Consider the following 13,551-nt stretch of genomic DNA (forward strand, 5'->3'; position numbering starts at 1 on the left):
CAAAAGAGACTATAGTTCACTCCCCCTTCAAAATAGCCCTCAAAATCTGCCTTTTCAAAAATTGCTTTCCATGTTGTTTCCATGTTTATGTTCAGTTCTACCCATTTTACTCAATATTTACTCTGTTAAGTTTCACTTTTCTAATACCTTGTATTCTAGATTTTTATATCCTGATTTTATTTTGTTGCCAAATGAAAAGTGTCTGAGTACCCTGAGAAGCGCTACACAAAACGGTTTGTTAGTGTTTTGTGTGTCTGTTGATCCACAGGTCTCCTCCCTCTTCATCTCCCCTTTTACCTCGCTGAATGCTTTTAATTGGCACTAAAATATCTTCTTTCTCTGCCTCTCAGCTCTGTGAAGATCTCTTTGAGAAAATCAATGCGGACAACAACAAAGGGGAGCTCTCCTACTCGGTAGAGGTGAGTCTCAGACTGCTTTGGCGTCTGTAAATCCAGTTCTCGCCCCCTGCCTCTGACTCTTGACTTGACCTCTCTCTAATGAACCATTCCCACTCTTGTCCTTGCAGACACTCTGACAATATTACTCTGACGTCAATCTTGAATTGACTGGAGCTTCAAAGCTCTGGGGTTACCTAAGCATTTACCTACCTTTTTAGAATAACATATATAGCTGAATTGTCCTGTTTGCTCAAACCTGAAAGCAAATAAAACTCTCAGAATTGGAACAAGTGATTCTAAGTTGAGATACTTTGAGTCATGTTGTTGACTTTAAATAGGGCTGGGCTGTATATCATGTGTTAAGGCATACTGATATGGATCTACACAAAGATTTTCAAGTTGTTTTTAATATAATATATATAGTTTATGATATGAGTTTTTCTACAGATGTGTTTCAGTTTTACTTTTTATAGGTACAGTATAAAGTGTGATCAATCTGAATGGAGGAGAAAGCTGTGTCAGCTTATTGGTTGTTATGCTAGAATTAAGTACTTTTCAAAAAGTTTAATTTTGTATTTTGTAAACTTGTCAAGCATCATTATAAAATCAAAAATCAAAATCTTGATATTGCTCAGCCCTTTTTTTAGTACTTCTGAAGCAAAGCTGCTCTCGCCCTTCAGTGAGGAAGCTATTCTTCCCTCCTATGCAGTAACACACTACATCATTCAAACCTGCATCAGATAAGTTTATATTCTGCTCCATGTCAGTGCTTTGCAGTGTCACTCTGGGACACCTGAACTGATGCTCTATCCCTTATGCAATGGTTTTTAGGTCAGTTACATGGAGATCTACTGTGAGCGAGTGCGGGACTTGCTCAACCCCAAGAACAAAGGGAACCTACGAGTGCGAGAGCACCCTCTGCTGGGTCCCTACGTGGAGGACCTGTCCAAGCTAGCCGTCACCTCCTACACGGACATCGCTGACCTGATGGATGCAGGCAACAAGGCCAGGTGAGCCGAGCCCATGGACGACACTGAGATCAGGGGAGGGAGGGAGGAAGGGGGAGTGATGGTGATGGTAGTTGTGATGGTGGAGGTAACACTGTGTGACACCTACATCCTCAAAAGATGGCTTACTATTATAGGATAATTTATGGTGAATTTTGTTTTTGATAAGTTATGGATGATTTGGAATCAGAAAATGTTCTTCTCACATAGATTTTTGATAGCTTTATAGTTCATGTTGGCTGAGGAATAGTTTGTTCTATTTAGGACACCATAACTTTCCTTGCAGGTAGTGAGCATTTCTCCTTGGAATTGGTCTCTGTGTGTGCACAGGTGTGTGTTTTCGTGTGCGTGTGCGTGTGCGTGTGCATGTCACGAGAGTCCCTATGGGGAGGAGTGAACCCTGCCTTAATCTTCTTGTGCTGACTCAGAAGGCTTATTTCTAGAACATGGCGTGTAAAGCCCATATCTCCCCTGTGGCTATCCCTCTGAAGTATGCCTTGTGTATTTATGTTTGGTGTCCTCACAGTATTATCCATCTCTCCGCTGTGCGAAATAATCCCTTCGATTCAATTCACTCTAATAGGCGTAAAGCCCAGTGGTGATAGCACTGGTAATAGAAATGACCATTCCAATGAGAATTTACCATCACTGGTACAGAATCATTTAAAAAGTAAAAGAATTCAATCAAGTAATGCATTCAAAAATATGCATTAAATTCAAGTAATGCATTCAGAAAAATGCATTAAAATCATATGTGTGTCAAATTTTGTGTGTTTTCTAAGCTAACTATCCCCATATGTGCTGACCTACAGAACCGTGGCTGCCACCAACATGAATGAGACCAGCAGCAGATCCCATGCTGTTTTCACCATCGTCTTCACACAGAGGAAACACGACAGCGAGACGGACCTCTCCACAGAAAAGGTTAGAGGAGACTGGAAAGACAGTGACCTTCTGATTCTTAAATTCAACTGCCAAAGTAACCATGGAAATGCATGTTGATCCCAGAAATTAATTGTCCTGCAGATGGCTGGATCATGGAAAAGATTACATCAAACCGTTGTGAAACATTTACACACAATAATTTTTGTAACTTATGATTCTGATCTCATGTTTCCTCATGCTGGTTCGTTAATTACCGCCTGTTTTCACTTAACTCCTTTGATTTGGCCTTAGATGTCTCCCACGGCCCTTTTTGCTCAGTGATGACCAGAGGAGAAAAAAGGGCCCTCTGGGATTTGACTTCCAACATTTCCTCTGATTGTGGAGATACAAAGACCACTGTGTTATTGTAAACACAATGCCTATTGTATTGAGCTATCTCTCTATCAGGGCTTACTGCCGAGCTGCATCTCACTTGACAATAATGTCCAAATAGTTGGAATAGTTGTCAGTTCCTGTGCAAATGATATTATCCAAATATTTTTAATGGTTTGGCTTACTGACGTCTTGACAATTCTTGAATTCTTGAATCAGTGCTGCCATTGTTGCAATAATATTCTTATCTTCTCTCATTTTGTTATCATTCATTGCTATTAGCTACAGTACTTAAGGGACTGATGTAAGTTTGTAAATTATTAATTAGCTGGGTGAATTAAAATGCATTTATTCCTCCTTCAGGTCAGCAAAATCAGTCTGGTAGACTTGGCAGGGAGTGAGCGAGCAGATTCCACCGGAGCCAAAGGTACCAGGCTAAAGGTAAGACTCCCATTGTCACAGACAATGCTGCATTAATAGAATTTTTTAACTGTTGATTGATCAGGCTGATGGCTCTTGAATAATTATTTTTTCTCTGTGGTTGCAGGAGGGAGCGAACATCAACAAATCTCTCACCACGTTAGGAAAGGTTATCTCTGCCTTGGCCGAAGTGGTGAGTGCTGCATCCTGATGCCCCTTTCCATTTATCTCTTTTCTCTCTTCCTCCTCCCTTTCAACCTCTCTCCTACCCTCTACAACTTCTCCCTGTCTTATCGGGGAATGAATGTTTGTAGCCTGGCATGCTGTAATATTGTCTGCCCTTCTGTTCTCTCTCTCTCGTCCTGGTAATGCTTGCCTACACAGGATAACTGTACCAGCAAGGTAAACCCTTTGACAGCTCAACCACTAACCTCTGAATCCTCCCAAAGAGCCAGATTTGACAAACTTTTGCCATGTGCAACGTTTATGCTGCGGCTGCACTGTTCACCCCCCACCATTTTTATCACCTAAGTGTGGCGCCTTTAAGACAGTAAAAGCCACAATTCTTGCACAGGAGCAAAAGCTCATCAAATCAGGCCTCAACTCATTTTACTTTACCTCTTTTCCACTAGATATGAGGTGTTTGTCATTGTACATTAGAACCGTTGTCCAGTTTTTTCTTACCATTTCTCATTTCCAGTGTTAATACAGACAACATTGAAGTAATTACTATATTTTCCCAGCCAACAAAGCTAATAATTGTTTTTTTGTTTACTGCAGAGCAAGAAGAAGAAGAAGTCAGACTTCATCCCATACAGAGACTCCGTTCTGACATGGCTGCTAAGGGAGAACCTCGGTATGGAGACATTAATCATAGAGCGTTTTATAGCGCATGACAAATCCATTACTGTTGGAATTTGGTGGCATTAATGTATGTAAACTGTTTAGCAAAATCCTTATTCCTGGCCAGCGAGAAAAATGGAAGCATCTGTATCCTGTAATAAGAAGTGGGGGGGGTTGGGGAGGGAGACTGGAGCAACATTACTCTATGCCAATTTAAGAATCACTCTGTCAGCAGACTGTATTTCAACCTAACTAGACAAGCACAACCCTCTCCTTGATTCAGACATGCATGGAGGAGAGGTGTATATCTTCAATCCTAGCTGACACATCAACATAGCAGTTCAGTCTAACAAAATTGTACAGGCTTATATCAGTGGGATCAGTATTCCTAACATGTTTGTATCAGTGGTGTTTTTTTTTTAAGTGTGGAGCATTTAGTTGTTGGTTTTTTTAAGTGTACAGTGCAGTGGAAATTGTCTATTTTCGGCCTGTTCTACTTTTGTATATTTCTACAACTGTACATCTGTTAGAAGAATTAGAAGAATGGCCTTTCTCACACACACACACACACACACACACACACACACACACACACATACACACACAGTTGACCTATTTACTGATCTTTTGTTATCAGGTGGAAACTCCAGAACAGCTATGGTAGCCGCCCTCAGTCCTGCAGACATCAACTATGATGAAACCCTCAGCACACTCCGGTAATGTTTCCATATGAGACACAGATGATAATTTACAGAATGATTCCAGTTAATTGTCTGCATTACAGTCTAGGCTGGACATCTTTCCAGTCCATCCAGTGAATCTGATCCTACATTTTCTTGTATTTGTTTTGTCTTCAACAGCTATGCCGACCGAGCCAAGAACATCAAATGCAATGCTGTCATCAACGAGGATCCCAACAACAAGCTGGTGCGCGAGCTGAAGGATGAAGTGGCCCGACTGAAGGACCTGCTGCGTGCTCAGGGCCTGGGAGACATCCTGGACAGTGAGTTTAGTGTTCTCACAGCAGGCCGCCACAGAGGCCACATGGCATGCATTTCAGGCTACTTCTCTCTCTCAGGGCCTACCACAAGCTGGCAACATCTTCTGTTATCTCATCTTGTTCAACCATCCAACTTTGTGTCCATTGCATTGCCTATACTAGTGCCTAATGCAAAACTAAATAGACATAAATAGCTTTTAGAAACATATTCGCCATGCTACTGGTTTATTATGCCTCCTTGCAGAGTAAAGTGAGTCATGTTATTATATGTATTATATATATATATACTACAGTAGTGTTAATTTACAGCACATTCAAGGGAATGTTTTATACTTTACATGTTAAAGTTAATCCCATGAAACATTTTACATGGCTATGGTGGCTTATTTTCATTGACAACATAGTGTAAATGGCAATAAAGTGGTAAAGCTACATTAAAATATCACACTTCATTTGCTGTACACAAGTGTAATGGCTCATAGCCTAGTCAGTTAGAGACATAATAAGCCGATTAATAACTTCTGATATCTGAATTAATGAATAACCTGCCTACTTGCTAATGCATGCATAGATCATGCTTAATGACATGGCACTTTGTGACAGTCATCCCATGCCATCTCTTCTCATCCTCATTATCCTGTTCGCTCTCATCCAGCTCAGTAAGAAATGTCTGTAACCTTTTCCTCCCATTCTACTGGTCCTGACCTCTGACCCTTCTCATCTTCTCCTGCCTCCCCTCAGTTGAGCCTATGGGGGATGATTGCCCAGGAAGTGGAAGCAAATGTGTGTATATGTGTGGTGGTCCTGCATCGTCTATCGCTCTTTGCCCTAATACTGATGGCTAACATTGCTTATGCCCCCCCCCCCATTCCCTATATATTAATTCTGCCCCCAGCTTTGCATGTTAATGCTAAAGACGCAAAAGCTTAATATAAGGAGACTCGGGAATGCAATGCTTCCAGAGGTGTGGTGATCTGGCGAGAGTTAGCATGCTTTGCGCTTGTGTTGATTTTGTTTTTCAGAGTGATGGGGGTGAGGCAGCTATTTGCAGGCTCAAATCCAACTATATCACAAGTTAATTTTAGAATGTCTTGATTGCATTAACCTCCAATTCCATCTAAATATCTCGTTTGTCTTCCCCACCCCCAACCCACCCACATCACTTCTCACCATTTGGGTCCTTAACTCACATTCTCAAACTTCTTTTCTTGCCAGTGAGCTTGTGGTCTTTCTGTTTTTTTTGTTTCCTTTTACTAATTATCCACTGCAGGTGACAGTGCTCAAGTCTTTAGAATGCAGCTTCTCAGTGTTCAAACTGAGGCTCAGAGCCACAGGCGGAAAGGTGCATGATTTTACATTACTAAGTAGCCAGACTAGAGGTGTTTGTATCCACAGTGGGTACTAATTTGATGTGTTTTGATAGTATGCAGTGAATAGTTACTGTTTGCTAGTGTGCCTTCCTCTGCTCTATTCTCCAAAATCCCAAACACTTCCTCCCTCCTGTCCTGTCTCTTGTGCTATTCCCTGTAAACACTCCTAAGCTGCAAAGTGTTCTTGAATAAGAATAGATGTTCACCTGCCTTACTTAAAATGCAGGGGAAATGCATAAATTACGATGCTACATCCCTGTTATTTTCTTTTATAAAGCTGAATAGATCAAGACCTGGGCCTTGATGCACTCCTATTTTTCTGCTTTCAGAAAAGCCTAAATTGCTGGTGTCTGCACTTCTGCACATTTCTATCTCATAAATGTCAGCACCTCCCAAAACATTTAAATTCAATTTTGATTGGCCAGTCGTTAAAGTTTTGTTGAGAGAACAAGTTTCTTTAATTTGGTTCTCTTCGAGGCTCACGGGGCACAGTCTCTGTTACTTGAGATGCCCTCGAGGCCATTTTATTGAGATGGGCTGGCTGACCTTTAGTGAGGCTGCTGTGGCTCTGTATGAGAGTGTGTGTGTGTGTCTCTGTGTCTGTGTCTGTGTGTGTGTGTGTGTCTGTCTGTGTGTGTGTGTGGAGTGAATAAAACTACTGAACTGCAGGCTGAACTTTGGCAGCATGTGTCTCTATATCAACCCGTGTCATCTGTCTTCCCTCTGGGCCTTATTGCAGCCTCCGTCTCCCTCCCATCTTCCAGTTGATGCATTGACAGCAGTTTTCACGCAGAAATATATATTCACATTCACATCAGTTTTCAAGATGAGCAATGCTGTACTATCACACTATATCCTAGAATTATAACAACTAGAAATTATGTGCTCAGTGTTAATGGCTCCATGGCTGATGGACTGTAAGTTTGGCCTATGGTAAAAACACATAGTGGCTGTTTATAAATATATAATATAAATAAAAGCTAATAGCTAATGTATTTCCTCAGGAAGTTGAATAGTAGTAGTCTATTCTGCATGCAATAACTTGGCAAGCAGACTCTTAGCCTGAAAACTGCTGCTCTGTCTAGATGACCATTCTGCTGGGTGTTTGTCTTAACCCTTTGACCTACAATGTGTGTCTTACATTGGTCTTTCCTCCTTTTTGTCCTTCTCCCTTTCCCCATTTTCCTTCTTTCTCTCTTCCTTTTTGGTATTTGGTTCCTCCATTTTGTGTGGTTTCCTCTCCCTGTCCCCTCCCGGGCCTATCCCACCTCTCTCTCTTGTACTCTCTCTCTCTCCCTTTTCCTCCCCTGGTGTTGGCTCAGACCTGAAAGACATACACAACAATAAGCATAGATACTTGCTAGCCTCAGAGAACCAACGCCCTGGCCATCTCTCCACAGCCCCTATTGGCTCCCTGACAGCCTCCCCATCCTCTGGCTCGCTGTGTAGCCAGGTGGGCCTGCAGTCTGTCACCAGCATCCAGGAGCGCATCATGTCCACCCCAGGAGGAGAGGAGGCCATCGAAAGGCTCAAGGTAAAGGACTTGCCTTCTACACCTGAGTGGGCCTCTGCAGGCTCCAGATCACTCACTTTTACTGTCTGTGGTTAAGGGAGCAGCAGCGTCCCACAGCTATCTGTCCACTCTGCTAAACCCCCCACCTTTAGCTACTACACTCTCCAAAATACGGTTTTGAAATTGCTTTTTTCTCTCTAAGGACTGGGAAATACTAGAACTCACACTCTTCCCTTTGCCCTGCATTATGGCCGCCACCCATGTAGGGCTAATAGCAGAACTGTGCAGTGCTATATGGGGCAGTGTGCTCTTGTGGAAATGTACAGTGCAAGAAAATATACCTTTTATTTAACATTTGAAAGGATGCCTCACTATATAAGGTCTATAGTATTTTATAAACAGAGAAGTATCTATGAATAGACTGGTAGGCTGATTCAAAGTCAACTGATACAGACTTAAAATCAAAGCACTGACAGATGAAGCGGGATGCAGTGCACACACTGTAATATTTGTTCAATGGGATGCAGTGCACACTGTAATATTTGTTCAGTAAAGGAGTAAATGGGTCACAGTTCATTTAATCAGAAGGAATGCAAGTAATGTTTTCGGATACACGGCCTTCATCAGGGTCTCCCATAGGTCTGGACCTCGCTGGGTGTGGGAGTTTTCTTCCTTAACTTCACAGTTCATTTAATGTCAAGATTTCTATTGTTTACTTTTAGCATATAAGCAGCACACAATCAAAATCCTCTCTAGCTATCAATCCTTATCTGGCCTCTGTGCTCTATATCTCTCTCACGCTCACAGTCAACCTCACGCTCTGTTGACGAGGGAACGCATAGGGTTGCAACCAGCAACCGTTAGGAGCTGCAGTTTCCATGGCAACCACGGTGCTCAGTCTATCTGTCATCCGATGACGTCAGGCGCCGACGCAGATAGGGAGAAAATTAGACCAAAATAGATCCAGTCTTAGTGGCTATTAGTTGTAATGCTGAGGCAAATATTCACTTTTTCAGAGTAGAGTGTCTCACATTGGTTGTTAATTTTAGCAGTCCCTATTTGAACATTTAGTTCAATATAGCTTTTAATTCTGGCATTATATTAAGGATGAGGGACAGATTTGTATGTTTGTGTGTGAAAACAGAGTAAAAACAACAACATGGTACTGGTTTTCCAAATCATTTTAATATTTAAGTAACCTTGAAGATGTTGTGGCTGTTTTAATGATGCAAAAATGAAGATTAGCAGATCCTTCTCTTAAAGGTAGAGTCATCATTATTGCGTTACAAATACCATAAGACATTATAATCTTTACTGAGATCCCCCTACATTGCATGATTAAACCTTTACACTGATAAATCTTCCAGGGTTTCATGTCACAGACTATTTCAATGTCCAGAAAAACAGATGGCTATAGATGGAGAATGGGCTTAGTGGCCATACTTTGCTTCTTATTTACTGGGAGATAGTTGAGCCCAGGCTTTCAGCAGAGAACAACGTGTGCTTAACACAACAGTATCAGTGGGAAAACGTGTCTTGACTTGCCCCACCATCTTAAGTTTTGAGACCTGACCCCAAAGCTTCTTCAAGTGAAAGAGCAGGTACCAACTGGGGTTTAAAAAGCAGATTTGTCACCAAAATGCTGAGCTAAATTTCACAACTACAGATACTGCGGTGGCCTGTTGTTAGCTAGCTAAACACATTGCTCCCACACGACACTGCTAGTAGTTCAGATCACATTATACTGGCTGCATTGTCTTTCCCCCTCACTCTCCATGTTGTGTTCAGGAATCGGAGAAGATCATCGCCGAGCTCAATGAAACCTGGGAGGAGAAGTTGCGAAAGACGGAGGCTATCCGCATGGAGAGGTCAGTACTGGGAGTTAGTGTGCGTGCATTTCCATCTCCATCTCTCTCCAGCCTCTGTCTATCACCTCTCCTCGCTATCTGTGTCTTCACCTCTCCCTCCGCTCATCTGTGCCCTGCCAGTGCTAGACATGCTGGTCTGTTATGACCCTCCCCACCCCCACCCCCCACCCCTCCCTCCACAGTCCTGTCACTGTCTGCCTTCTCACCCATCTGTGCCCTCTCTCTCGCTTTCTTCACCCGTCTGTCTCATTTCCTCTGCACCCATTCTGTCCACTTCCCTTCCTCGCTCTGTCGTCACACTCTGCTGCCCGCACTCCCTCTCCCCTCTCTCTCTCTCTCTCCCTTCTCCCCCTTCTCCCTCTTCCTCCACTCGTCTGTGGCTGTCACATCAACCATGTTACTGTCTGTCCATTGAGGCTCCCCCTGTGTCTCACTGGTGCCATTCTGTGCCTGTTGTCAAGCCACAAGTCCCTTGGTGTAATGTCGCACACCATCACTCCTTATCGTCTTCCTCTTATCAATACACAAGCACAAGCAAATGTACAGAGTTAATGTGAGTTTTTTTTTATTCTGTGGAGCAAGAGCAATGACTACATAAGCAACCTTGGATCAAATCTTTGGTCTAATGAAGTGTGGCAACTTTTTAGGGCATCTACTATGATAGCCAAAATCTCTATTTTGAGTGTATGAGTATGAATCCACATACTGGGGTTGTGTACTGTTGTGTGAAGGCACTGATGATGCATTCCAAGTTACTTTTACTTAACCTAATATTTTCTGAACTTACGAATACCTTTTCCTCGCAATTAGGGAGGCCTTGCTTGCAGAGATGGGTGTGGCAATCCGTGAAGATGGAGGCACTTTGGGGGTCTTCTCTCCTAAAAAGGTAGGAGACACATGACACACACACACGCACACACATTGATGCTGGTGACTATGATGTTATAAATTTTCCCATGGATGGTGATGCACACCCTTCCTCCATCACATCATCAGCGTTCTTTTCCATGTGATATCATTTCCTAAGGAACCCTCCCTGAACTGTGACTGGGTTTTCCCGTTCATTCACTTTATTCTTTTTTTTTTTCTTTACACCCTGTGTTATTTTGCCTCCTCCACATACTCAGCTTAGCCACGAAAGTCCATTTGATGAGCAGTTTGATTCTTTTCCTACGAAGAAGGTTTGTTCAATTGAATCAACAGATAAATTACCCCTCCTGCACTAGATGTAGCCGCGTAACTGGCAGAGCTTAAGTCTTTTGTAGTGATTTGTTAGCATAAGTGTATTTCCATGCTCAGAATAGTTCCTCACAGCTGCTGCCATCATGTGCATAGATGTGCATTTTCCTCCAGGCCAGGCATTTACTACCCTTTTTCTACTATGTGAAACATCTAGAGTATCATTTTCCGCTCTGTGTTTGATTGACACTCAGAATGTGAACAGCTTTCAACATGATGGGGTCAAATTAAGACTTGTCTAGTGGCTCTGCATACAGTTATTTGGAGGTTAAATTTTACATTAGCCACTTAAACAAAGTTTGAATATACTTGGCACTGTAAAGAGACTGGAGTATTAGCTGTCACCCCTTTCCTTCAGCTGCTTAGACCTATTAGTGCTCTCATGAGGCTTTTAAATTGCGGGCGAATGGTATATTCCCTGCACTCTCCTTACTTACCCATCTCCCAGCAGAGGCAGCTTGATATGCTAGGAATATAAAGACCTGTAGGTGTGTCGGTATGCTCTTGTCAGCAGAGTCAAGCTCATGACAGAGGCAAAAAAGCTATCAGTTATCCTTTAATCACTGACTGTTCAGAGCCAACTGTCACTAGATCAGCTTTGGTTTCAGAAAAAAAATCCCCTCTTTTGAATTTAATCCTTCTTCAGGCATGGTTTTGACCCCCTCCTGTTTTTTGGTTTGTTTTTTTCCTTTCATTCATTTTCATTTGTCCTCCATTCATTCTCTTTTTTTCTCCTTTCACCCGCTGCTTCTCCATTGGTTAGCTTTTCGTTGAGAAGCCTTGTGATCTCTATACAGACTTTAATGGGGTCTTTTCCCCAAAGAAGGTTGGTTGCATGGTGGAGTAGTTCCTAGCATTATTTGTAGTAGTACTGTGATGTATCAGGCACTAGAGGTGTCGGCGTTGTGTCAATGTGGCCATTTCAGTCCACTGTCATGAAGGAGATATTCATGTATCACTGAAAGTCCTTGATGATACTGATATGAAACTATGCCCAGTTTAAGTGCAGCATAATTTCTGTCCTGTTGAAGTACCGTTGAAAGTAGTGAAATCCCAGAAATATTTTCTTTCGGTAGACTGTACCTCACTCTCATGTCTCCTCCTCTGCAGACTCCGCACCTGGTTAACCTGAATGAGGATCCACTCATGTCAGAGTGTCTGCTCTACTACATCAAAGACGGAATTACAAGGTAACCGAAACTTGAATCCAAACAACGAAATGCTGCAGAAGGTCTGGAAAAGTTTAGAATTAGAGTCTCTGAAAAAGTACTGTGCATTTCATTTCTCCTTTTTTCTGTTTGGCAAGAGGGACTTTCAGAGTCAGAAGAAGGTGGCATAAAATCTGCCGTTGATGACCAAAATTGTATCGTCTAAAGTTACTTTCCTCCCCTCTTTGTCCTGTTGGCCCCGTCTATAGACTCTTCCCGTAAAGTATTTAGTTACAGTCATGCCCGAGGGGGACAATAACGAATGACAGGATCCAAGATGAAAGACCTTACAGGGCCTCAGAAGTGCTGCCTTTTCTCATAAGCGATGGTTTTAAAGGTTCAGCGGTAACCCCTGCCACTGACTTTTTGCCAAAATGGCTGCCGATAGAATTAGAGGGCAGTGATCACTCACTCAAAATGGCTACTTTGATTACTGCAGGGTGGGCCAGGCAGATGCTGAAAGACGTCAAGACATCGTTTTAAGTGGTGCTCATATCAGAGAAGAGCATTGCATCTTCCGCAGTGAGAGGAATGCCAATGGAGATGGTAAGACACCATTACTGTCAGTGTGTTTGTCTGTTTCGGTGGGGGTGTCTTTATGTGTGTGTATTGGAATTCTGGATGCTCTTTAATTGATCTGTGTGGACAAGGATGGAAATCACTTTCCTGATCCCTTTTAAATATTATTTAAAGACAGATACCCATACTTCCTAGATTGAACATGCAAAAACCAAGCCCATGTACTGCTTCAGTGGATTGAATGGGTGCATGTGTAGACTCGTCTTTATTCATTTCCTTTGGCTAATGGAAAAGTCATGCCATGAATGTCATTAATCAGTACACCTTGGCGTAGATATTGGTCCTTCACCATTTAACAGTTAATGTTAATGAGCTGTTCAGGAAAAGTATGAGTCACTGATGATTTGTTGGTTCTGTGTTTGCTGAAGTGATCGTTATGCTGGTGCCCTGCGAGGGATCAGAAACCTACGTCAATGGCAAGCGAGTTGAGGATTCAGTCCAGCTTCGTTCAGGTGCATATTATCATATATCAATATTATCATATTGTGTTTCGTTGTTTGTGCTAATTCTTATTTGTGTATATTCTCTGAAAATTATTTGTATTATCTGTGTAATAATTTGATATCAGTCCTGTCAGATGAAAATCTTTATATCTCCAAAAGTACAGCTTCTCAGGAATTGAGAAAAAATGGCAGATTTACCTATAACCAAGGATTAATTGAATTTATGTAATACATTTCAATGGACTTGATCTATTATAGGGTCATGAAACTTGTCTGTTCCCTTTCTGTTCAAATAAATGGAAAACACCAAAATTGGGGTGATCAGTTATATTCACACTGTTCTACAGCTCCAGTGGAATGATGTCTTCACTTGTCTCCATGCTAATTTCTACCATATCTTGTTTCA

At 42.1% G+C, this 13,551-nt stretch overlaps 1 protein-coding gene across 3 annotated transcripts in view; it reads left to right on the forward strand.

The window, feature by feature from the left end:
• kif1b (kinesin family member 1B) overlaps window positions 1-13,551 on the forward strand; it is a 62,613-nt gene that overhangs the window by 20,605 nt on the left and 28,457 nt on the right. For 2 of the 3 annotated variants that reach the window (XM_071520138.1, XM_071520140.1), the window contains exons 5-18: window positions 351-419; window positions 1,230-1,408; window positions 2,218-2,329; window positions 3,026-3,103; window positions 3,210-3,275; window positions 3,863-3,938; window positions 4,563-4,641; window positions 4,786-4,928; window positions 7,696-7,829; window positions 9,597-9,676; window positions 10,487-10,562; window positions 12,026-12,105; window positions 12,563-12,669; window positions 13,071-13,154. In XM_071520138.1, coding sequence (XP_071376239.1) covers window positions 351-419; window positions 1,230-1,408; window positions 2,218-2,329; window positions 3,026-3,103; window positions 3,210-3,275; window positions 3,863-3,938; window positions 4,563-4,641; window positions 4,786-4,928; window positions 7,696-7,829; window positions 9,597-9,676; window positions 10,487-10,562; window positions 12,026-12,105; window positions 12,563-12,669; window positions 13,071-13,154 — 1,363 coding nt within the window. Of the gene's footprint in view, window positions 1-350; window positions 420-1,229; window positions 1,409-2,217; window positions 2,330-3,025; window positions 3,104-3,209; window positions 3,276-3,862; window positions 3,939-4,562; window positions 4,642-4,785; window positions 4,929-5,666; window positions 5,709-7,695; window positions 7,830-9,596; window positions 9,677-10,486; window positions 10,563-12,025; window positions 12,106-12,562; window positions 12,670-13,070; window positions 13,155-13,551 lie in introns of all 3 variants that reach the window. The other variant, XM_071520139.1, reaches the window with a different exon arrangement.

The sequence above is a fragment of the Centroberyx affinis genome, unplaced genomic scaffold, assembly GCF_046629955.1.
Source record: "Centroberyx affinis isolate AG114_WGS23_722 - 3 ecotype Tasmania unplaced genomic scaffold, CSIRO-AGI_Caff_v1 ptg000772l_1, whole genome shotgun sequence".
Taxonomy (NCBI): Eukaryota; Metazoa; Chordata; class Actinopteri; order Beryciformes; family Berycidae; genus Centroberyx; species Centroberyx affinis.